The sequence below is a fragment of the Equus caballus genome, chromosome 21 (genome assembly GCF_041296265.1).
Source record: "Equus caballus isolate H_3958 breed thoroughbred chromosome 21, TB-T2T, whole genome shotgun sequence".
Lineage (NCBI taxonomy): Eukaryota > Metazoa > Chordata > Mammalia > Perissodactyla > Equidae > Equus > Equus caballus.
The window spans coordinates 64,434,420-64,457,516 of NC_091704.1; the positions used below are offsets into that span (position 1 = coordinate 64,434,420).

Below are 23,097 nucleotides of genomic sequence, written 5' to 3' on the forward strand. Positions count from 1 at the left end.
CGCCCCCCCCCGCCGGAACTCTCGCGATGGAGCGAGGCGGAGGTGAGGCCGGCTGCGTACGGCGGGCTCTGCGGCCCTGGGCGCGGCGTGGGGCTCGCGCTCTGCCGGCGTCCTGCCGTCCGGCCCGTTTGTATCGGGGGCGGGCGGGAGTGGGAGGCGCTGGCCGCTGCCCTGGCTCGGAGACCGTTGTTCGGGGCTCCGGCCGCCGCGCCCTCCGCCCCGCGGGGCTCCCAGGTGCCCAGTCTGCGGGTGGTGGCGCGGTGCGTTCGCTGGGACTTAGAGGTCTCGGGCCTGGGAGCTGTTCTGAGGGCCTTGGGGTGAACGACTCAGTTCTGGGCACGATCTTAAGAGGTACGGGTGCTGGAGGCCCACTGTCTGGGTTGGAATCCTTGCTGCCACTTACTAGCTGGCTCTTCGGGAGGTGACATAACCTCTTGGTGGTGCAGTTTGCTTGTGTGCAAAAATGGTAGTTGTAACAATAGTATCTACCTCACATATCTGCCGTACGGATTCGGGAAGAACAGTGCCGGGCTCTTAGCAAGCTCGAAGTGTTTGCTGAAGAAATCTTCCTTTGGCGCAGATGGTCCAGTAATTTGCCCAAGGATATGCAGCCAGCCAATAAGAAGGAAAATTGCACAGCCTCGCCTAAGGGCCCCAGTCTCAAGCTCGGCATCGTGCTCCCTGGGAAAGCTTTTCCTGGCAACCCTTAATTAAATAGTGCCCGGTCGTCTAAAACCCTTCTTTAGAGCACTGATGACGGCCTAGTATTTTGCAGGCTTGGATTTATTATAGGTTTCCAGCCTTCCTGCACCCCAGCGACCATAGAACAAGGACTTACCCTGTTGGTACCATTCCTGGCCTTTTTTAGATACTCAAATGTTGAGATGAATGCATGGGTTGTAACATTTGACCCCGGCCTGAAAGTCAAGAACTGGCTTTGTCACTGGATGGTTGGTGATCATGTAACCTCTCCCGATGCTTGGCCCGCTTCCTCTCTAGACTTCGAGAGATGCTCCAAGGACATTTTACGTTTTGGAGTCAGGTCTCAATTCGCTTTAGCCGGGCTATTTCAGTGTTTCCTTATTCAAAATGGCGAATTCTGCAGTCCCTTTGGCTCATTAGATGGTTGTGGAGTATAGGAAATGTCTAATGATATCCTCTACACAGTTTATTTCTTGTCAAAACGGGGGGGGGGGAAGTTTTTCATAATATCAACAGGTGCTGTATATTAAAAGGACATAAATGGCATTAGACCAGTACCAGAAAGGCCTCTTAAGGGACCAAAAAATATATGTGTGCATCTGCAAGTAGACAATGAACAGCCCTTAAATGTTGTAACATTCACATATAAACCCCACTTTAAGCACATGTGGCAGGTCACAATTCCAAACAGGCCTATTCTTTCTTCCTGACCTTTTTCCTTTGTCTTGAACTTGGATAAGAACCCCCTGTACATTTTTGTACGTCTGTCACTGCCTCTAGCTTTAGCTGATCTAAATCTGTCACTGCAAATTGACATTTTCAACCATTCTCAGAAGTTAGGGGGCTGGCCCGGTGGCATAGTGGTTAAGTTTGCGTGCTCTGCTTCGGCAGCCTGGGGTTCGCAGGTTCAGATCCCTGGCACTGATGTAGCACTGCTTGTCAAGCCACGCTGTGGCCGCATTCCACATGAAATAGAGGAAGGTTGGCACAGATGTTAGCTCAGCGACAATCTTCCTCACAGGAAAAAAAAAAAAAGTAACTGAGCAAGCCTGGACACAACAGAAGTTCACCTCTTTGGATCTTTTATTTGCAAGGACTGATTCCCTCCAAGAGCCCAACAAAAATAGCCAATGGCCACCACAGCTCTCCTCAAATGGAATGCTGGGATATTCGAAAGAGCATGTCTGACAGAAATCTTATGTCATTTATTTATATCATAGTAGATAGGAATCCAACACATTACATCCAAAGGATTAGAAATTTATAGAAATAGTCTTGACTTTAGTTTTAGTTTTTTTTTTTTTTTAAAGATTGGCACCTGAGCCATCAACTGTTGCCAACCTTTTTTTTTTTTCTTGCTGTGTCTCCCCAAACCCCACCCCCCTTACATAGTTGTATATCTTAATTGCAGATCCTTCTAGTTGTGGCATGTTTGGTTTTAGTTTTGAATCTTTAGGGACTGGTTTTCGCTGATAAAAATCCATGCATTTTTTATTGAACAGAGGTAACAATGTAGTCATGTATTCGGTTTACATAGTAACTTCTCCAAAAGCTCATACAAATTTTTGTGAAGTTGAAAGACTTGCAGGTGTAAAAACTTGAGACAGAGAATTCAGTGATTCATCAAGGGACACCCTGCTGCTGGTGTTGCCTTTCTTAAAAACACAAATATTGTAGTGACTTTGCTCAAAAAGTTTCATCCCCAGTGCCGCAAGAAGAAAATACACATTTCGCCCGGCATCCGGGCCTCCCCTGCCGTCCTGCTGTGCCTCCCACTCTGTGCTCTGCAGGTGCTTTCCCCACCTTCCAGGCCTTGGTTCCAGGGCGTCCTTTTGAGAACGCCCTTTCCCAGCACCCTTGTGGCCAGCTCAAGTTCTGTCTCTGTCCGTCAACACCTTCCCGGGTCCATCCTTGGGATGAGTCTTTCCTCCTCCTCCCATCTTCCCAGTGTTTTGTACACATTGATCCTTTCTCACAACCTGCCTTGTCACTGTCTCAACTGGACCCCACTGCTCATGTAAGCTGGATGGGGTCCTTGGAGACCAGGAGCTCTTTATTATACCTTTTGCTGGGTAAATTGAGAGTAGATGTCTATACAGGTGAAGTAGAATTTGGATCGTCTGACTCGAGTTTGTCCCATCAACTGCCTGCTGGCTTATGCTGACTAGAGAAACTGTCCATCAACAGGCAAATGGATAAACCAAGTATAGTATATCTATACAATGGAATATTTGACCGTAAAAAGGAGCAATTACTGATACATGGTATAAGGTGGATGACTCTTAAAAACATTATGCTAAGTGAAAAAAGGCAGTCACAAAAAACCCACATACTATGTAATTCTGCTCATGAAAGTCCAGACTAGGGAGCTCTGTAGAGACAGAAAGTAGGTTAGTGGTTGCCTGGATCCCGGGGGTTAGGGGGAGCGTGAAGCGGGATGATGGCTAAACGATTAGGGCTTTCTTCTTGAGGTAATGGCAAAGTCCTAAATTTGGCTTTGGTGATGGTTTCACATATCTATAAATAAACTAAAAACCTTTGAATTGTACTCATTAAATGGGCAAATTGTATGGTATATAAATTACTTCTCAATAGAGGTGTTAAGAATTGTTGAGCCCCACCCCATGATAGTATCGAGAATAACCGTGCAGCTAACAGGCATCACTCACTCCCTCAGGCTGGTGCTAAGGGCTTCGTCTGCATTACTTACTTAACTGTCCCAGTAACTATGAGGATAGTAGTATTTCTCAGTCTTACAGGTGAGGCAACCGAGCCTTAGCCACAACTTACCGTATGTTACACAACTAGTTAGGTGCTGAGGCTGTGTCGCTCAAACCCCTGACGCCTGTACTGTGCAGCTGGAGCACCTGCAGGATAAGTTTACACCAGGCGTGCTGGGCGTGCCTTGACTTTCACAAAAACAGTCAAATGTGTGATTACTACTGTAGCATGTAAGTTTCTCCATAGGATGCTGGAAAGCGTGAATGAAAAGGTGTTTAAAACTCTGGATTTCTCTCAAACACCATCACCGTCCCAAACTACTTTTAGGTCACCTCCATCCCTAGCATCAGCAGTAGACTTTTTGTGGTTTCTGGGTTGGTTTTCCACTATGAAACCAGTTTTAAAACTCACTTCAGGGACCTCAGGCTTCGAGAACAAAGCCGTACTGGTGGTTGGTCTGCTGCCCTGGGGCAGTGACTCATTGCAGTGGGCCAGCTCTGGTGGGTCCTATGTTCACATTTGTACCTCACCAAAGTTGTAGCAGATGACCACATTTCATGGGTATAGTAGCTGGGAATAATGACTACCCCCCCCCCCCCCAAATGTGTCCACATCCTATCCACCACTGGAACCTGGGAGTATGTTGCATGAGAGACCTTGCAGATGGGATGACCTTAAGGACTGGGAGATGGGGAAATTATCCTGGCTTGTCTGGTGGGCCCAATGTAATCACTAGGAAAGGATTCTTTTCCTATAAAGGAAAGAGAGAGGCAGGGGTGTCAGAGGAGGGGTCGTGGTGGAAGCAGAGGTTAGAGTGACGTGGAGCTACTAGCCAAGGAATGCAGGCAGCCTCTAGAAGCAGGAAAAGGTGAGCATCCATCCCACCCGAGAGCTTCCAGAAGGAGCGTAGCTCTCCCAGCCCAGTTCAGACCTCTGACCTCTAGAACTGTATGATAAGTGTGGGTGCTTTTAACCCACTAAGTTTCTGGTAATTTCTACAGCAGCAACAGGAAACTCATACAATGGGCCTTTCGAACAGCTCACAGTACTGAAACTATGAACGTTAACATCTTTGAGTGACAAGAATCTGTTGTCCTCTCTCTCACCCTCCTTTTCCCTCGGATTCCTGTGTTTTTGGTCTTAGCTTGTCAGCCAGACTGTGAGCTGCTTCGGGGCAGGATGGTCATGGTCCTGTGGGGTTCAAGTGCTGGGCACTGTTCTCAGTGCTTTACCCGTATCCACTGGTTTCATTCTCACAACAACCCACGATCCCCACTTTACAGACGAGGACACTGAGGTTCAGAGAGCTGAAGGGTCACACTTTAAGGAACAGAGCTGGCGTCCTGAGCTCGGCAGGCTCCAGAGGAGTCCTGTTCTTACCTGCAGTGCAGTGCTCATCATTAGTCAATTTCAGAATTAATTTCAAATCAATTTCAATCTGAAAAAAACCTTGAGATCCTGTTAGGAATCTGTTTTATTGGGGCAAGCCCTATGGCCTAGTGGTTAAGTTTGGTGTACTCTGCTTCGGTGGCCTGGGTTTGCGGGTTTGGATCCCATCAAGCCATGCTGTGGTAGTGACCCACATACAAAATAGGGGAAGTTTGGCACAGATGTTAGCTCTGGGCTAATGTTTCTCAAGCATAAAAAGAGGAAGAGTGGCAACAGATGTTAGCGCAGGACAAATCTTCCTCAGCAAAAAAAAAAAAAACAAGAAAAACGAATACATTTTAAAGATAAAACTCAGGAAGAGGATATTTAAGGTAACGTTCATTTCTCTGTAATGAGTGATTGGAGTGTGCTTTAATCCATACTCGTGATAGCACTGAAGTGATTATTTATTTTTTGTTCTTTTTGGGTCTGCTTTAGAAATCTCTTTATTACCATGATTATTTAAGATTTTTAATAAAATCTGAGTTTTGTCTTCTCTATTATTTCAAAATTGTATTTGTGCAACTGGATTATAAGTGCCTGACCAATTTTGATGTGGGGTACTTTCATCCTATTTGAAATAGGGTAGTAATTAGACATTTTCTTGCTCGTTTGTTTATGAGGCTTTGTTTTGAACCGTAAAAATAGGGAGTGTGGTTAGGATTCGTATAAGTGGATATTGAATTCATAAAATGCCAAATCGGTTTGAGTACATTGTTTTCTAAGGATAACTCCTAGAGACACATGCACATGAAAAAAATACGTTAGAAAAGATTTTAGTCTTTCGTTAGTATCAAATAATTTTCTTTAAAACACTTTAATTTAGTTGATGGAATTTAGAACTCACTGTGGAATCCTACATTTGTAATTTAGATGGTATTCAGCTAAATTATCCTTCTTTAAAAGGCATGAGTTTATTCGTCAGTAGGAATTGCAGGAAACAATACTACCTTGCATTTCAGCTTTGGTGCCACGTGTCTTCTCTGCTTGCTCTTGGTCCAGGTGCGCCCCCAGAAACACTTAGAGAAGAAGGCCAGTTGGGATGTGTGCCGCCTCCAGGTCTTGAAGCCAGCTGTGTGAAGAAGAGCAGTTGGGGGTTCTTATTTACCGGGATCGTTGGTGGGACGCTGGTGGCCGTGTATGCTGTGGCCACGCCCTTTATAACACCAGCCCTCCGAAGAATTTGTTTGCCTTTTGTTCCCGCAACTACAAAGCAGATCGAAAATGTTGTGAAAATGTTGCGAGGCAGAAGAGGATCCGTGGTAGACGTCGGCAGCGGCGACGGACGGATTGTGAGTGAGGTTCAGACAGTTTTAAGGTTTGGAACCAGGACCGTTAAAGTTTCTGTTACATTTCTTATGAGGCTTATGCAAATACTTGCTAAATCTGGCTGTTTAATAAAGTGGTCATTTAATTTTGTGTTTGGGTGAACTATCAAATCCTCCAGCATGAATTTGGAATTTATTTTTCTCAGATTTAATTTTTTCTAAAAGGAGAAAGTGCTCTGCAGATATGCCAGATAAAAAGGAACAATTAATTGGTAATTATGAAATTGTCCATTAAAAAAACTTGGCCCAGGGGGCTGGCCTGGTGGCATAGTGGTTAAGTTCGTGGTCTCTGCTCTGGCACCCCAAGGTTCTCAGGCTCGGATCCTGGGTGTGGACCTACACACTGCTCATCAAGCCGCACTGTAGCGGAGTCCCACATACAAAACAGAGGCAGATGGGCACGGATGTTAGCTCAGGGACAATCTTCCTCATCAAACAACAACAAACAAACAAAAACCCAACTTGGGCCAATAGAGGTGGCATATCCAGAAGAAACATGTTAAATTGTGGAGTTTAACTATTTTACATTTTTGCACTATAAATATTTGCTTCTATGTTTATCCATGTTTATCTATGGATAATAATTCCTGTGGGGTAATGTACAGTTAAAATAGGGAAGAACCAGTACATTAACCTCAGACTTTTAGTGACCTCAGCTCACTTCGACCCCAGCTGGGAGCCTGTAAGTAAAGACTTGGGGCCCCTGACTGGCCAACGGGTGTCCCAGAGCACGTTCCTCCCTGGGCGAGGTGGCACCATCCTTAGGCCTCCACCCCGATGATGGGCTGAAAAGTGAGGATAGGGGTAGTGAAGGCTAGTGTTCTGGAGGCCAGTAGGGCCATGACACCCTTACCAGCCCCTGCAATTTCTTAATGGTGACCAGAACTATCAGGAAGAGCTTAAACAATCACTTGCTTTGTTTGTAAGAAATCAGAAAATGTATATATTTATCAGGAGGAAGTTTCTAAATCCAGGTTTGAATGCTTTACAGACCTCAATGGTATCTTTATGGTTTCTTAGAAAATGGCTTCCTTCTTAAAGGGGCGACACTATATTTACTCGGGAAGTTACTGGAGGTGTGACAGCTCCTTCAGGGGTGCTCCCTTGGAGAGTGATGGCAAGACAGAAGGAGCAGAGAGACCCCAGGACCAGCCCTCCTCCCTCTCACCTGACGGAGGCTGGTGGCATTCTGCAATTGATTTATAGGGGCTGGTTCCATTTTACTTTCACCCGTTTTCAATTTTGAGTAAACCATCTTTAAATATTAAGGAAATATGTAATTAATTGCAGGGTCGTCTGTGACAGGTTTTTTTTATTGCGCGTTACAGCTGGTTCACAAAACATCCTCTCAGGCCCATTCATTTCGCCCGCTGCTGTGCTATCACTGATGGAGACAGACGGCAGGTTTTCAGCCAGTTTTTGTCAGTACCAACAAGGGTTGGCCAATCCAAAATTGACTATACAGTTGTACAAAGCAAACCTGGCTCTCAGTTCTGATACTCAGGGTGAAATCTTTGACAGAAACGAGAAAACTGAGTTTAAATGGGCTGGTGTTATCCTGTCCACAAAGCTACATAGCTCTAGAGATCCATCTTTAATGGCGTCTTGAACAAAGGAGTGTTTCTGCTTGGATGTGTTAGGATTATAGCCCATAAGTAGGCAGTATTCATATAATTTGACCATGTTAGTGGATGTTTTTCTTCTTCTTTTGAATAAACACGGCGTCTTTCCACAGGTGATCGCGGCTGCAAAGGAAGGATTCGCGGCTGCTGGTTATGAATTGAACCCGTGGCTAGTCTGGTACTCCAGATACCGCGCTTGGCGAGAGGGGGTGCAGGGCTCGGCCAAGTTTTATATTTCAGACTTGTGGAAGGTATGAAGGCTGCCCATGGTCCTGGAAAAGTCCAGCCAGAAACTTTATAATTCATAAGGAGTATGACTGAAAGCTGAAGAATGTATTAAAAAGAAAAATACTTAAAATACAAGTATATATTTCAGCATAACGAAATGTGAACACCATTTAAACTGATGAATTTAACAGATTGTGCCCCTACTTTAGAGTAGAAGCTAAGCTTTATGACATCATAGGTCATGTGAATTCTAAGAATTTATTTACTCAAATTCTCACTTTTTATTTATTATGACATAATATTTATCGTTATGAAATGGTTATTTTATTTCTTGTGAAATTGTCTCGTTTGGAATCTAACAAATTGTAATTTGGCATTAACTTGTTAATGTCATTCTTGGTAAGCAGTAGACTTTTCTCTGTGTGTGTGTACATCTGTGTGCATGGACGTGTGTTCAGAGAGAGGCAGAGACAACTGCAAGAGAACAGAGTCCACCGACCATGCTATCATGGTTCCCTCTGGTCTTCATAAAGTACCAGATCCTTCCAGGTTTATTTGCCCTCTAAAAAATGCCCTGTAATTTTGCTTTAGGAATGCTCCGTAAAATGCTCTTTCTTAAATAAGAATTTCCCACTGTGATACTGTCATCAGTGGCTAATGAAAATTCACTTGAGTTTTGCTTGCATTGTTTTTTATTCCATATATGCATAAATGCTCTCTCAATAGAGTAAATAAGAGTTTTATAGGGCAATAAGAATTTGACTTGCAAAGCACTTTTCCCCCTAGTTTTTAAACTAAGGACCATTTTATTGCGTTTTTTACTTAGTATTTTAAAGGAGAAGAGGGGAACTAGAATTTTAAGGATTGTTCAACATAAAAAAACAGGTGGTTGTGAAATCCCCTGAGCTCTTGCTAAGCTGGTTTGGTGTATATGGAGTTGAGTAGAAAGTGTGTGGACCAGGGGCACAGATGGCCCAGGCCCAACTGGCTCAACCACCAGCTAGCTGGTCATTGGACGAGTCACTGGCCGTTCTGACAGATGACCCCTGGGGTGGGCCCTGTGTGGACTCTCTGTGAGGATGAGATGACATGGCTTTTGGGGAAGCATTTGGAAAACTAATGGACTGAAGTAACACCAATGAAAGCGTGAACATGGTATTCTTTTCCTTGTGAAACTTACAGAGGTCCCCTCTTTGTGAATACCTACTATTTGGCGAAGTTGAAAATTGCTACTCATTTTGAAACTAGAGTTGAGATTGATGTTTGACTTTTAAAATCAATCTGTGAATCGTTCCCCCCCTTCTTTAGGTTTCTTTTTCGCAGTACTCCAACGTTGTTATCTTTGGCGTGCCTCAGATGGTGAGTACGCACCCTCCCCTCCCCTGTTGGTTGGTTTTGGGATGTGTGGGTTGTCCTTCAGCTCTGGCAGGCCCCTCGCTGTGGCCTTCTGGAGATCTGAGGGACCGCTGGATTTTAGTTGATTGGTTTAATGAAATACTTCAGGGCCTTGAAAGTTTAATCATAAAAGATTCAGTCATATTTTAAAACTTGTGCTTCAGATGAAAATCTCAGTTATCTACCCAAGCCCTAAAAATTCTGGTCTGCAAACTGCCTTCTGAGCTCCCGGTGTCTCATGTGGTTGGGGTGTTCACGGTTGCTCACGCACGTCCGGCTGAAACCACTTGGGAAAGTTAATGGGATGTTCCCTTTGCGTGGGTCATCCCTTCAGTTGTGCACTGATTTGATTTTCACGGTGGATGAGCGTTGACTACTTGCAGTTGCCCTCAGTTGACTGACTTGTGTGGAACTTTGTTTATGTACTTTCAAAGTGAAAATGCTGCAGCATCCTACTGATAATGGTCCTTCCTGAATTTAGCCTTTGGAAAGACCATCAGAATGGGATGCTTTTATTGTTATTGTTGGTTTACAGACCATAGAAAGAAATCCCTTTTCACTTTTTAAAGTCTGGAACTGTAGCCATAATAATCTTGGCAAAATTGGATGTTTGCTGAAATGCCACTATATATAAGCAGTATGGTTTTTAATTAAAAAAAAGGAAATTTACTTTTTGTTGTTTTGTTTTCTTATTCATGCCTTAAGTTTTGTATGAGATGTTTCAACGCTTGATAAATTTATTCTTACTTTTAGGACCTTTAGTGCAATACCATTTTCCTTCTTTTTTTTTTTTAAGTCAATTTAGAAATGCTTTTGTTAGATATTCTTGAAAGTGACAGGATTATATGTGTTCGTAATTCTCAGGAAACCTAAAATTAAGATGAAACCTGGATGTCTAGGCTTTTGTTGTAGAAATGGTTAGAGGAAGAAAGACATAATCCCTGGTCATTTAAAAAAACTATTTGGGATCATAGAATTGCTGTGGAATTTGATGGTTTTTATTACTTATTATGATGTTTGGATTTTCCTTCAGAATAATTAGCATTTTGGGGCAAATAGCTTTAATTTGAAATCCATGCTTAATAAAAATAGAGAGTTGCTATTGGTTGGGACTTCCAGGCTGTCTTGGGAGGCCCCGTGATGGGCTTACATAGCCACAGCAGCTGTGTCCCAGCAGGGGGCAGCAGTGGCCTGTGGTGGTCACCGTCACCAGGTGGCCTGTGGGATCCAGCTCCCGCGCTTCATCATCCTGTGTGAAGTACAGTCAGTTTTTGGAGCTGTTCGCTCAGGGGGAATAAGAGTCCTATTGTTTTGATGAATGTTTTTGCAATTATTGTCCATTCTGTACACAGAGAATTCTTTTTTTTTTAGAGAAATCTAAAGTAAGAAAGTTGTAGCATTTCACTGTTCCCAAGAAAAAGGAGAGCAGCTGGAATACACACAGCAGTTCCCTGAAATAAGAGGGATTCAGCCAACTACAGTTTCCCACGCAGGTGGATTGATGAGGGGTGCAGGGGACCCACACGGCTTCGGTTGGGGCGGAAGGCCCAGTTTCACGTGTGAAGGGCCCCACTTTCCGCCCTCATCAAGCTTCGCCTGTGTGGAGGTAGTGGAGGGGGAGTGCGGCCTGCGAGTCGGGAGGCCAGGTCTGCCTGCGAGGAGCCCTGGAAACCCTTTTACTGGTCGCCTGGTCGTGTGATCTAGTGAAATGCTTTTCCCTTCCCTGAGGTGGCTCAGCAAAGCCAGTGCGGCAGGAGGGTTTCCTGTGGCCGCTGAAGGACACGTGGTCATGAGAGCGCCGTGGTGGGGGGCAGGGCTTGGGGAACTTCAGAGGGTTAGAACTCCTCCCCCTGCTTCTGATACCGGACTGGTTAGTCCTAACAGCCCTTCACAGTTGTAGCTGGAAATCAGAGGTATCCCAGCCTTTCAGCACCGGTTGCATGTAACTTAACAGGAATGAGGAATCCCACGTGGACCTGGGAAATCAGCACCAGGGCTGCAAATAGCACCTTTAACACCAGCCTATGCACCAAGAACATCTTTTCAAAATGTGGAACAGATCAATGTGTTCTTGTTTAAAACCCTTCTGTGGCTTCTTGCTGCAAAGATGAGGCCCAAATGCTCCTCATGGCTGGAGGCCTGCAGTGGAGTGGCCCCTGCTTCCCGCAGCTCTCTGTGCCAGCTCTCTGGCCTTCTCTGGGCCCTGGACGTCACTGTGTGTGTGCTATGTCCTTCCCTCCAACTTCGGTCCCCCCAGCTCTGTGCCTGGTAAGTGGACACCTACTGACCACTCATGGGTCAGCTTTGTGACACAGGTCTGAGAGAGGACCAATTTCCGCCCAATAAGATGAGTTTCAGTGCCCTCTATTTTCCACTCCCCTCTTCCTAGACGAGTTATTGTATGTTTCTGTGGGTGATGACTTTGGCAGTGCTGGCCGTGTACATTGCTCTGTAAGCTGAAGAACCAGGGCTGGCCTGCCTTCTTTGCTGCCAGACCTCCAGCCCAGCAGCACCCAGCACAGAGCGATCACTCACAGAATGTTTGTTAAATGGATGAATGAATATGGTATAACGTACCCATTAAGTACACTTTTCCTAGCGGCTATTAAATTTTACAACTTAAGACAATGACTAGTTTTAGTTACGAATCCTGTTATGAATTAATGAACAAAAATATTGCCATCATGTACTGATAAAGAAAAATGATTCATGACTGAATCATTTATCCTTCATTCATTCATTTGACAAGTATTTATTGAGGGCCCACTAGGTGCCAGACTCTATTCTAGCCACTTGGGGTACTTCGGTGAATAAAAAGGAAAAACATCCCTGCCCCAAGGTGCTTATGTGCTAATGGGGAGAGCAGATGTTAAAGGAGATACTTATATTAAATAGATCATACAATACAAGGGGATAAGTGCCAGGGGGCAAAGTAAAGCAAGAGAGGGATGGGGCAGAGACAGTGTCCCTGAGAAAGGGACTTGTGGCAGCGAGGGAGGGAGCTGTGCGGCCGTGTTGGGAAGAGCAAGCATGTTCCAGGCTGAGCAGCCACTGTGAAGGTGCTGAGGGGGTGTGCCTGTTAGGTTCCAGGAGCAGCAAGGAGGTGGATCTGGCAGGAGTGGGGTGAGTGAGGGGAGAAGGGGAGAGGTGAGGTCGGAGAAGAAATAGGGACTGGGATGGGAAGGACACTGTGCCCTTGTAAGGCGGGAGCCATTGCAGGTTTGAGCAGAGGAGTGGAGGAGCTTGCTGCGTGGACAAGGATGGACATGGGTAGAAGCCAGGAGGCAGGTTATGAGCTCTAGCAGGCATCCAGGCCATAGGTGTGATAGATTTCCACCAGGGTGGAGAGGCTGGTGAGAAGTGGTCAAATTTTGGATGCATCGTGAAGACAGAACCAGCCGCAGATCCATTGTGGGCATGAGAGAAAGAGACAGGCCAAGGGCCCTCCCAGGTTTTTGGCCTGAGCAACTGGAAGTTTGGAGTTGCCATTACTGAACTGGGGAAGATCAGGAATTCCGAGTGGCATGTGAAGTCCGAGACACGTGTGGAGGTGTCACATTGGCAGTCGTGGGTAGAAGGAGTCTGGGGCTCAGGGGGAAGGGCAGGCTGGAGATTAGGTTGGTTGGGCTCTGATGCAGCAGAAATTGAAGCTGACCAGTGCTGAGATCACCCAGGAAGGAGGTGCAGCCGTCCAGGGCCTGAGCCCTGGCGTCTAACGATGAGGGGACCCTGCAAAGGAGAGGAGGAGTTGGGGAGGAGGAAAGCTGGGTGGGGGAGCGGGGGCCCCAGGTGCAGATGGGGGTGGGTGGGGCAGTAGGTGTTAACCCAGAAGCCAGGTGAAGCCCGTGTTTCAGGGAAGAGAGTGATCCAGGGGCGCAAAGCTACTGGGGCTTAGCTCGTTTGTCTTACGCCTCTGAGCTGGTTTCAACTTATGTTTAAAGTTTTGAAGATGTAATTAGAATATGATGAGTTTGTGTTACTTTGAAAGCTATAATTGTATGAATAACTTTGAATTCCATTAAACAGACATGACACATCACTGCTTCTCTTTGTGTATGATATCAAGACCCAAGTTCATTGAATATTTATGTGTAATTTAGTCAGTTAATTTCTTATGATTGAAATAGCTCCTTTCATTTGTAGGTTTATCTTGACTTAGCATGTGGCAGTCATTTGGAAATAAAAGAAACTGTGAAGGAGAAAAGAATAATGATAATATGAATAAGTTGACAATTATCCTTTTTATGAACAAAATTACCATAAGAAACCTCTGATATTTTGGAAAAACACGTATTGTCTCATTCTTTGCTTATTCAATTTTTCCCTCAAGGAACAAAACTTTCTTTTTTTGAAAACTAATCTTTTACTGGCCGTTAAAAGAAAGGAAATATTTCATCCTTAATGGAATTCATTCTTTGTTATCTTAGTATTGATTATAATGAAGCATCAGAATTTTGGCTCACTCAAGCCATCGGTCCGTAGAGGAGTTTTTCCAAGCCACCTTTTAAAGATACGGGTCAGGAATAAAATCTTCCTAGAAGCACTGTTGATTTGTTCATCTTGATTTAATTGGTTACTTTTAAAGGGAGTAGTATCATTTCCCACTCAGAGAAACCAGGAATGTTTGAGAAATAGCTGATCTCAGGGCTGAGGAAGGGAAGATACAAAAGCCTGGAGGGAGCGTTTTGTTGAGCCTGGATCTCAGGAAGTGCTCAGAATATTTGATGGGGGGGTGTCCAAAGGAGAGAGAAGCCAGTTTGAGGAGGCTCCCAGTAGATGCACTGGGACAATCTGAGCATTAGAATAAACGAGGACAATAGTGGATTATAACCCACTGAATGGAATAAGAGTCTGGGAGTTCACAGTACGTGATGGAGAGAGAGAGAGAAGGGGAAGCTCTTCCTGGCAGTAGAATGCTGACTCTTAATCCGGAAGGGGTGATGGAATTAGCAAAGCACCACTTTGCAACCATTATAGTGAAAATTGACTTGGCCCAGAATCGTTAAGAATGCTCACTCTAGTACAGTTTGGTGAGTAGCAGGATATTTACATCTCAAGGTGTCTGCCCACAAAGTACTCATTCACTCTGAAGGGAAAATAGTAACTACACTGTGGAGACACCAGATACCATCTTAACCGAGTGGTGAACATCACCCTCGAAGCAGGAGGACCCCGTGGGCATCTGACTGTGGAGCCTCGGGACGTTCACAGCCCCACTTATGAGGCGTTGCTGCACACGCACACACTGAGTCATCACAAGCAGACATCTGGGGACCCCAGGGTGAGGGCCCGTGGTGAGATAACTGGCCTGTGTTCTTAAAGGATGTTACCGTCAGGAGAGGCAAAGACAGATGGAGGAACTGTTCCAGGTTACAGCAGACCAAGGAAGCATTGCAGCTAAAGGCAGTATGGGATCCTGGACTCGGGAAAAAGGTTATAAAAGACGTTATTGGGACATCTGACCAAATTGGAATGGTATTGGAATTATTGTTATGAGAATACAATGTTAAATTTCATGAATTTGATAACTGAGCTGGGACTATTTCTTGGAAGACACAGAAGTATCAAGGAATAAAGGGGCATGTTGTATGCAACCTGTTCTCAAATGGTTTAGAAAAAATGTTCACAGAGAGAGGAAGAGGGCAAACTGGATAAAGCAAATATGACAGACTTCAAAACTGGTGCAGCAAGTAAAGGGACACAGGGGATTTTGTTCTAGTCTTACAGCTTTTATATAAATTTGACATTATTTCCAAATATCAAAAGAAGAAAGTAGGAGGTGAAGGTGGTAATGTCTTTTTAGGACCTGAAGATAAATATTTAATCGGTTGTTAATTTGCTGATGTAATTACAATGTCAATACGTTTAGCAAACAATAAAACTCTTTCTTCACAGGTAGATTGGTAATAAAAAGATGTAGAAGTGGGAAATATGAGGATTTTACTTTTTATGTTGACTGTCAAGAAATTATCAGTATATTATAGATAAATTTTCTAAGAAGTATGAGATATTTCATTATATTTCAAGTTGGTAGAATGAATATATTTTTTCATGGTCTAATTATACTATATTTCATTGAATCTAGATACTATTGATTTTAAGATGTACCATTGCTATTGAGAAAGAAAAAAATATTGCCAATTAGTAATTCTAAGACAGTGTCAATTGCAAGGGGTATCCTGATTTCAGAGACGTTAAAAATGTGGGAAAATATGTGTTAAATAGTTGTGACAGGGTAGATTGAAATGTTTAGGTAGGTAAATAATTTAAAGCTGCTTGTCATTTTAATTACTGCCACATCATGGTTTTAGTCAGAAAACCGGAGCTCTATCATACACATTTAATAAAAATGACGTACTCTATAATTGATATTAGAAGACGTTCTCATAACTGTTGGTAATGTGACTTCTGTATTTTAATGGCTTGTTTGATAATGTATTTATGCCCTGAAGTGATCTTTTTTACAATTAGTAATTTTTTCAGGCACTGAAATACAGAGGACGTTAGGAAATCATTTCCTCGGACTCACCACTTGGTGAAATAATGACCGTTGTTCTCCACAGATGCCGCAGTTGGAGAAGAAACTGGAGCTCGAGCTCGAGGATAACGCTAGGGTCATTGCTTGCCGGTTCCCTTTCCCGCACTGGACCCCGGACCAGGTCACCGGCGAGGGGATAGACACCGTGTGGGCATACGACATGAGCACTTTCAGAGGGAGGGAGACGAGGCCCTGAAGGTCGATGCGTTTCCAGCTGGTCATTCAAATTAAACTGTATTATTATTTTTTATACATAAATTTTATTGAGAGTGTTTGCTGAAGTGTTGGTGGTCTTTGATTTTATAGAGACCTACAGCGATGTCTTCAGCATACAGTATATTTTTCTTTGGTATGGAATGAGAAATTACTGTTACTTTCTGTGACTTTTGGAGGAAACAAACAAAAGTTAAGAACAGCAGGTAGATTTAAAATCCCCTTCTGTTATAATCTAAAAAAGGAGTGACTACCTTTTCATGCACTTAGATGTATGAAAACGTGAATAAGTGACGGTCATGTTGATGGGTGGGAAAAATGTCAACAGCTCTTCACATTGTAAAGAGTATGATTAAATGCCATAGATGAGAAGAAACACTTTTTAAAGAGAGTATGTGTTAGTAAATGTTTGCAGTTTCCTAGAGCTTTATTCATACTTAAGATTTCTCTTTCTTTTCTGTACTTCCTGGCAAGATTGATTTGTTAAAGGACTTGGAGAGTCATTCATATTTTATAACGTATATTATGAATAATTTGTTCCAAGGCTAGTGGATTACTGTATTTTATTGAATGTAAGGGGTGTGTGTGTGTGTGTGTGTGTAAATGTGTGTGTATATGCACACACATTTTGGCATTTCTGACATTGTGATGCACCTTCCAATGGATGGTGTTTTATACTGTATTGGCAGCGTTGTCATCAGGATGTACTTGTACCTCACCCGCCATTGATAGAATCTCAGATTTGATGGAACATGATACTCGGAGAAGATGCGTGAAGTCCTGGAGTAGTTGGTAATGATTTAATAATGGAGTAAACGATCGTGAGCTTCGGAGTCAGCCAGACCTGGGTTCAGATCTCCACTTGCTCCTCGGCGGGAGGCCTGGGACAAGTGGCTTCCCCTGTTGGAGCCTTGGTCTCCTGAATCCCTGTTGTTGGGATAATGATGCACTGGACAGGGGACTGAGGCACGTAGTCTTTGGTCTTTAAGTGGTATTTATTATTTGTAAAATTCGTGGCACGTAGTCTTTGGTCTTTAAGTGGTATTTATTATTTTAAGCACTAAAGAAAAGCTATTCACCGAGCTTGCAGATGATTTCTGCTAGTCACTTCTTTATTTTATGAAAGCAGCCATTGACTTAATATTTCTCATTTATGAGAAGAGACTTGAGTGATTTAGATAAAGGCAAGTTAAGGAAAACCTTTGAATGTGAATTGACAAGCTTCATATATCTGAAAAATTGATATTGAATGGTGGCTCGAATAATCCCTGTGTATCACAGGAAAGAGTTGAACTCCCAGTCTTCCCCTTCTGACTTAAATACCAAACTGTCTTCATGGAGGTTTGACAAAGTGAAATGGTTTGCATCTTTAACTAAACTGGTAAAAATATGATCAATTTGATAATTTTCATTTAAATGAGAAGCAACTGGGGACTCATTTGTTCATTCATTCAACAAATACTTACTGACTGTCTACTGTCTACATAGGGTGTGTTTCTGAGTCAGCAGTGGATAAATGTGCAAGGCCTGTAATCTTGTACAGTTTGTGTTCTAGAAGACAGAGAGAAACAAAAAGTGGGTGAGTGTTTGTGCGGGAAGTTCTCTGAAAGAAAAAAACAGTGTGACAGTATAGACAGCACCTGTGTGTGTCTGAGGTGAGGAATGGGTGCTGTGGACATTTGTCAGGTTTTGGCTGCCACTATCTTTCCATTCTCCGTAGCCCCTGATTTCCTCATGAAGAACGAATTCTCTCCCATGGTGCGCAGCTCTGGTGTCTTCCCCTCACTGTCGCCTTGCACTCTCGCCAGCCCTGTGACGTGGGTCCCTTCGCAGCTCCTCACAGGGAGGTGTGGGGTCAGAGGCAGGGCTTTGGGGAAACTTGGAGGTGTTCACTACTATTCCAGACGTGTTCCTGGTGGGTTTGCAGAGGCATCAGACTATCCGCAGAATCATTTATGACTTGGTATTTCGGGGTTTCTCCTTTAGCCTTCCAAGAATGAGATGATGTTTGGTCCTCCAACCTCAGAGTAAAATGGGCTATTTTGTAGAAGGGGTGTGATTCATGGAGTCTGCAAGAGCTTTCGTTGATTTTTAAAATTGTGCTTTTTAAGTAAACTGTATAATAAGAATTTTCCTGTAGAGGTTATTATGGCCTCTCTGACTGGCTGGTTTGGTTTTTTATGAGTTGCTAGGTTAAGGACATTGATCAAATTTACACATGACGCGGCAGGGAATGAGAGCTACTATGTTTAATGTCAAAAGTAGGATTCAAACATGTCTGTGCAGATTGAAATCAGGGATAAGAGCTAACCTGATAAAATTTAAAGTTAAAGGAAAGCAAACAAGAGTAGAAATGCAGCTTAGGGGTGATATAGCCTAACAGGAGCCACTGTGAACAGACCTGGAGGCGCCATCGACACTCGGGCACTGACTTGAGCACAGTTCCGTCTGAATGCATCTTTTTCCGCAAGCTTGGCCCTGGGATCACAGCCCTTGCAATCCCCAGGCTGGCCAGGTGGGCCTCCTCAGACCCTCGGCCGGTTCTGGCGTTCAGACTCCTTGAAATGCTTAGCTCCACCAAGTGCACATGAAACCAAGTCTAAAAGATTTAAGACATGTGGCTCTTCAGATACTGTGTTCACCATTGCTGGGGGACGGCATACACCATGACAAGTTATAGCCAAACGGGATAGAAAAAAATGCAGATTCCTGACATTTAAATCATGCAGCTGGGTGCTACCCCTCTGTCAAAGTACTTTCCCTGATGGCCAGAGGTATAAAAGGCCTGCTGTGAAGAAATACACGTTCTCAAGTGCAGGAGCCCTCTAAGCTTATGCTGGAACGTGTATTTCCTAGATGGGCCCTTGCTGAGTGCATTCTGGGAAAGAATTCTAAGCCATTGCAGAGCTCACTACAGGAGCCTTCCTTAGTCTCCACAGACAGATAGACAAGAAGCACATCCCTTAGTTGTGTGGTGTGTCTTGTCACCTATCGGGGCCATAGTGTGACTTGCTCTTTATCAAGATGTTGGTGTCACCTGGGCCATGGTGGAGTGTTCCTCACCTGGCCTGGGCAGCAAAGTTTGCAGGCCTCTGACCCAGGCCACCTGTCCTGGAGCAGGGGGTGCCAGTAGGCCAGCCCGTGCAGACACAGCTCAGTCCTATGCAACAGCCATCTCGCCTCTTCCTTGGTATCAGAGGCCCACTTCTTCAGGTGTCAGGCATCGATGTGTTCAGGGACAATGGGCACTGCCTGTTGTCTGATCCCATCACCTGTGTGTCAGGGTGGGTAGTGGGCCGTGGGCATGTGATCCAGTTCCTGCTAATGAGGTTTGAGGGGACATCTGCTGGCCTTTTGGGGAAAGGTTTTGTTGCTAACAGGAGATGCCTGAGGAGTGAGTATCCTTCCTGTCTTTGGACAGGCTGTATAAAGCAGTCATACCTGCAACCACCAGGGGAAAAAGGGCAGATGAAAGCCAAGATGCTGAGGCTGGCAGAGCAGGAAGATGGAAAGACGTTGGGACCTTGATGATGCCACTGAGTTGCTGAACTGACCCAGAGCCTCCGACTTCAAGACATCTTGTTAGGTGAATGAATAAACTCTTGTTTTTTTTTTTTTTTTAAAGATTTTATTTTTTCCTTTTTCTCCCCAAAGCCCCCCGGTACATAGTTGTGTATTCTTCATTGTGGGTTCCTCTAGTTGTGGCATGTGGGACGCTGCCTCAGCGTGGTCTGACGAGCAGTGCCATGTCCACACCCAGGATTCGAGCCGACGAAACGCTGTGCCACCTGCAGCGGAGCGCGCGAACTTAACCACTCAGCCACGGGGCCAGCCCCAAACTCTTGTTGTTTTTAAGCTCCTTTTGCATGGGTGTTGTGTTATTTGCACCCTGGAGCAGCCTGATGGAGACAGGAGGGTGTAAGGCTGAATTGGGGTGAGAGGAGCCTGGCAGTGTGGAATGGCAGGCACCCTGAGCCCACTCTCCCCTCTCCGGAGAGCACTAGAGGAGATAGCGCCTGCTGGCAAGGTCGGAAGGTGTGTCTGAAGCATGAGGGAGGGATGGAGAGCTCTCAGGGGCAGGGTGTCCCACTCCCAGAGTGGTGTTTGGGGCATTGTACCAAGTCAACAGAGCTGTGAACTTCGACCCAGCCTTCACAGCTGACACGAATCATCCCAGGAAAGCATCCTGTTCTTGGGGACCTGGGCAGGGGCGAGTAACAGCAGAGATCAGCCATGTCCCTGCACCCAGGGAGTTTAATGGGGGGAGATGAGTCCTCAGGGTTAGACAGGCATTAGGAAAAGGAAAGGAAGAAATCACTTCCAACTGCCCTTGGCAAGTAGGGTTGCCAAGGAGAGGAAGTGTGTTATGGACGCGTTTGTCTCCTGCAAAACTCACTCGCTGAAATCCTAACCCTTGGTGTGATGGTTTTAGGAGGTGGGCCTTTGGGAGGTGATGAGGTCATGAGGGGGGAGCCCCCATGAATGGGATTAGTGCCCTCATAAAGAGACCCCAGAGAGCTGCCTCACCCCGTCTGCCGTTTGAGGACACAGTGAGAAGATGGCCATCTATGAACCAACAAGCAGGTTCTCACCAGACACTGAATCTGCCAGCGCCTTGACCTTAGATTTCCCAGCCTCCAGAACTGTGAGAAGTAAATCCTTGCTATTTAGCCCCCCAGTCTGTGACGTTCTGTTATAGGAGCCTGAGCTGAGACAAGCTGGTGACTTAGAAGGGCCACGCCCTGCACTATGCGGACTTGTCCTGGTTCTGGCCTTCATTTCCTTAGCCCTCACAAGGGAAGGAAGTGGAAGGGAGCCAAGCTTCAAGAGGATTCTCCCCCGTGCCAGCTGGGAAGGGCAGGACACCATCCCTCTGACATAATGGTCACGGCTGGATGGCTCAGCAGCCTCCAGAAGTTGCATGGGGCCGCCCTCCGGATGACCGCTGTGGGGGGCGGTTGGCATCATCACACAGGGAGGCCTCCCCCGGAGGGGTCTTCCCTGTGCCCTCTGCTCCTGACTCACATGGAGGATACTTTTGGCACAGTTTTTCCCTAAACTAACATGGAGGGTGTAAAAAACTAGAACTGGAAAAAGGGACAGAAGAACCTGTGTTGATAAGCAAAAATGAATTCTAGATGGTAAAGGGTCTTGAAAACATATCCTAAGAGGCACAGTTAAAGAGGTAGTGGATGCATACCCTGGAGGGAGAGAAGGTTTAGAGGAAACAGGACAGACATTTTTCAGTATTTGAAGGGTTACCAAGCAGCAGAAGAAGGTGATAACGAGCACATCGGTGTGCCAGGGGTTTCCGTCCCCTGGGAATACCACATTCTCATCTTCAAGGAGGAGGTGCTGTCTTCACTCCAAGGGGAATTGTCGTCCACTTGCTCAGTCACCACCCGACACAGGAGCACAGGGTCTTGCTACCCTCAGTTGCTTCCCTGCGATTAGATCTGTTCTCACTGCTCTGCGGGGTAAACTCGGGTCAATGAGTGGGTGCTAAAGGGACAGGAAGCTTAAGCTGGGTCTGAAGTACAGTCTTAATGAAGTCATTTGAAGTTAGAGTGCGTTGCCTCTGGACAGAGTGAGTTCCTGTCCCTGGAGACGCTGCGGCGGAGGCCGGGCGGCCACTTGGTGGGGATGTTGTAGAAGGGATGCGTCTGCAGCGGGCGCGGAGCCCCAACAACCTGAAGCGACAGCGAGTGTTCCAGTCTGCAGGCCGCCTGCATCAGTTCGGCAGCGCTCCCTGGGTCTGTGAGGCGTCAAAGCAGTCTTTGGGCTGTTCACACGACCCCCACAAAATTCAGCACCCCCCAAACATGAGGAGGCTGCGGCCACTTTTAATTGGTATTTGTAAAACAAAGTAGTCGGGGAAGCTGATCAGTGAAGATAAGCTGTATCAGAGCTCCAGTGGGGAAGTGCGAATGCTCAGAGAAGGACGTGGGAGTCTATAAAACCCCAGAGGCTTAGCTAGAGAGGAGCCCCAAGTACTGATTAGAACCAATGGTCTGTTCTTGAAGCCCCTGGGAGAAATATTCACTAATGGGGCCTCATCGCCTTCTAAGTGACACCTCAAGGGAGCAGCCTTATGAGGACCCAAAGCTCCCTGACCCATCTCCAATTGATTGCACCAGTATTGGGCATCTGAGCCAAAGACAGGCCATAGGCTGGCCAACAAAGTGGCTGGCAAATAGAGATGAGCTACGAAGATTCCATGCTGAGAATTTTAATTGGGAAACAGAAAGATCGGAGACATCTAGGTGCAAGTTAAGGTCGTGAAGGTGAGGCCAGAGGAACTTGGAGGGCCATCAGAGACGGGAATAACAGGTTTCTGTCTGGGTCAAGGGCTCAGTCTGTAGTCCTCACAGGTAAGACCTTGCCAGGGGCACACCCCCTCCCACAGGTCAGCAGGGCCAAAGAACCTGGGCCGCAGTAGCAGAGCCTCAGTGTGTCTAGCAAAGCTGTCACTGTCTCGAGAACATCTCAGCCGCCTCCTCATTGGATTCGGTTGAGCGTTCCTCGAAGAACTCCGTTTATGGAATAGGTCATTTTATGACGAATGAAAATAGCACTTGTCATGACAGGTAGTAAACGCAAGGAACTTATTATCCCCAAAGATGGCTGTATATTTAAATAGAAAAATGGATATTTATATAAATGAAGAAAATCTCCATCTAAATAACAACAAAGTTTCTGTGCTCAGATAGGAAACTTCGGTCATCTGGGATTCTCTTAGGCAAAACACCTTCCTTTTGATGGAAGTGTTCGTGTAGTCATGGCACATTATAGTCATATGGGAAATGGCACACTTGTGGCCTAATGGACTGGTGCAAATTGAACATGACCAAAAAAACGTCATATACCTTTTACTGGTGAGGGAAGTTAGATGTCTTATTTTTTCTAATTTAATATGGTGTGA

General features: G+C 45.3%; 1 protein-coding gene across 2 annotated transcripts; it reads left to right on the plus strand.

Annotated features, from left to right (window-relative positions):
- The first annotated feature begins 7 nt into the window (after positions 1-7).
- On the plus strand, positions 8-18,321 carry ATPSCKMT (ATP synthase c subunit lysine N-methyltransferase). Of its 2 annotated transcripts, none has more exons than XM_023625851.2 (5): positions 8-42; positions 5,854-6,143; positions 7,915-8,052; positions 9,338-9,388; positions 15,988-18,321. In XM_023625851.2, exons 1-5 carry the CDS (start codon positions 27-29, stop codon positions 16,156-16,158), a joined length of 666 nt encoding a protein of 221 aa, XP_023481619.1. In that variant the 5' UTR covers positions 8-26; the 3' UTR covers positions 16,159-18,321. The 2 variants fall into 2 exon arrangements, with proteins under 2 accessions (XP_023481619.1, XP_070102149.1); XM_070246048.1 differs by having other exon boundaries at positions 21-351.
- The last annotated feature ends 4,776 nt before the right edge of the window (positions 18,322-23,097 follow it).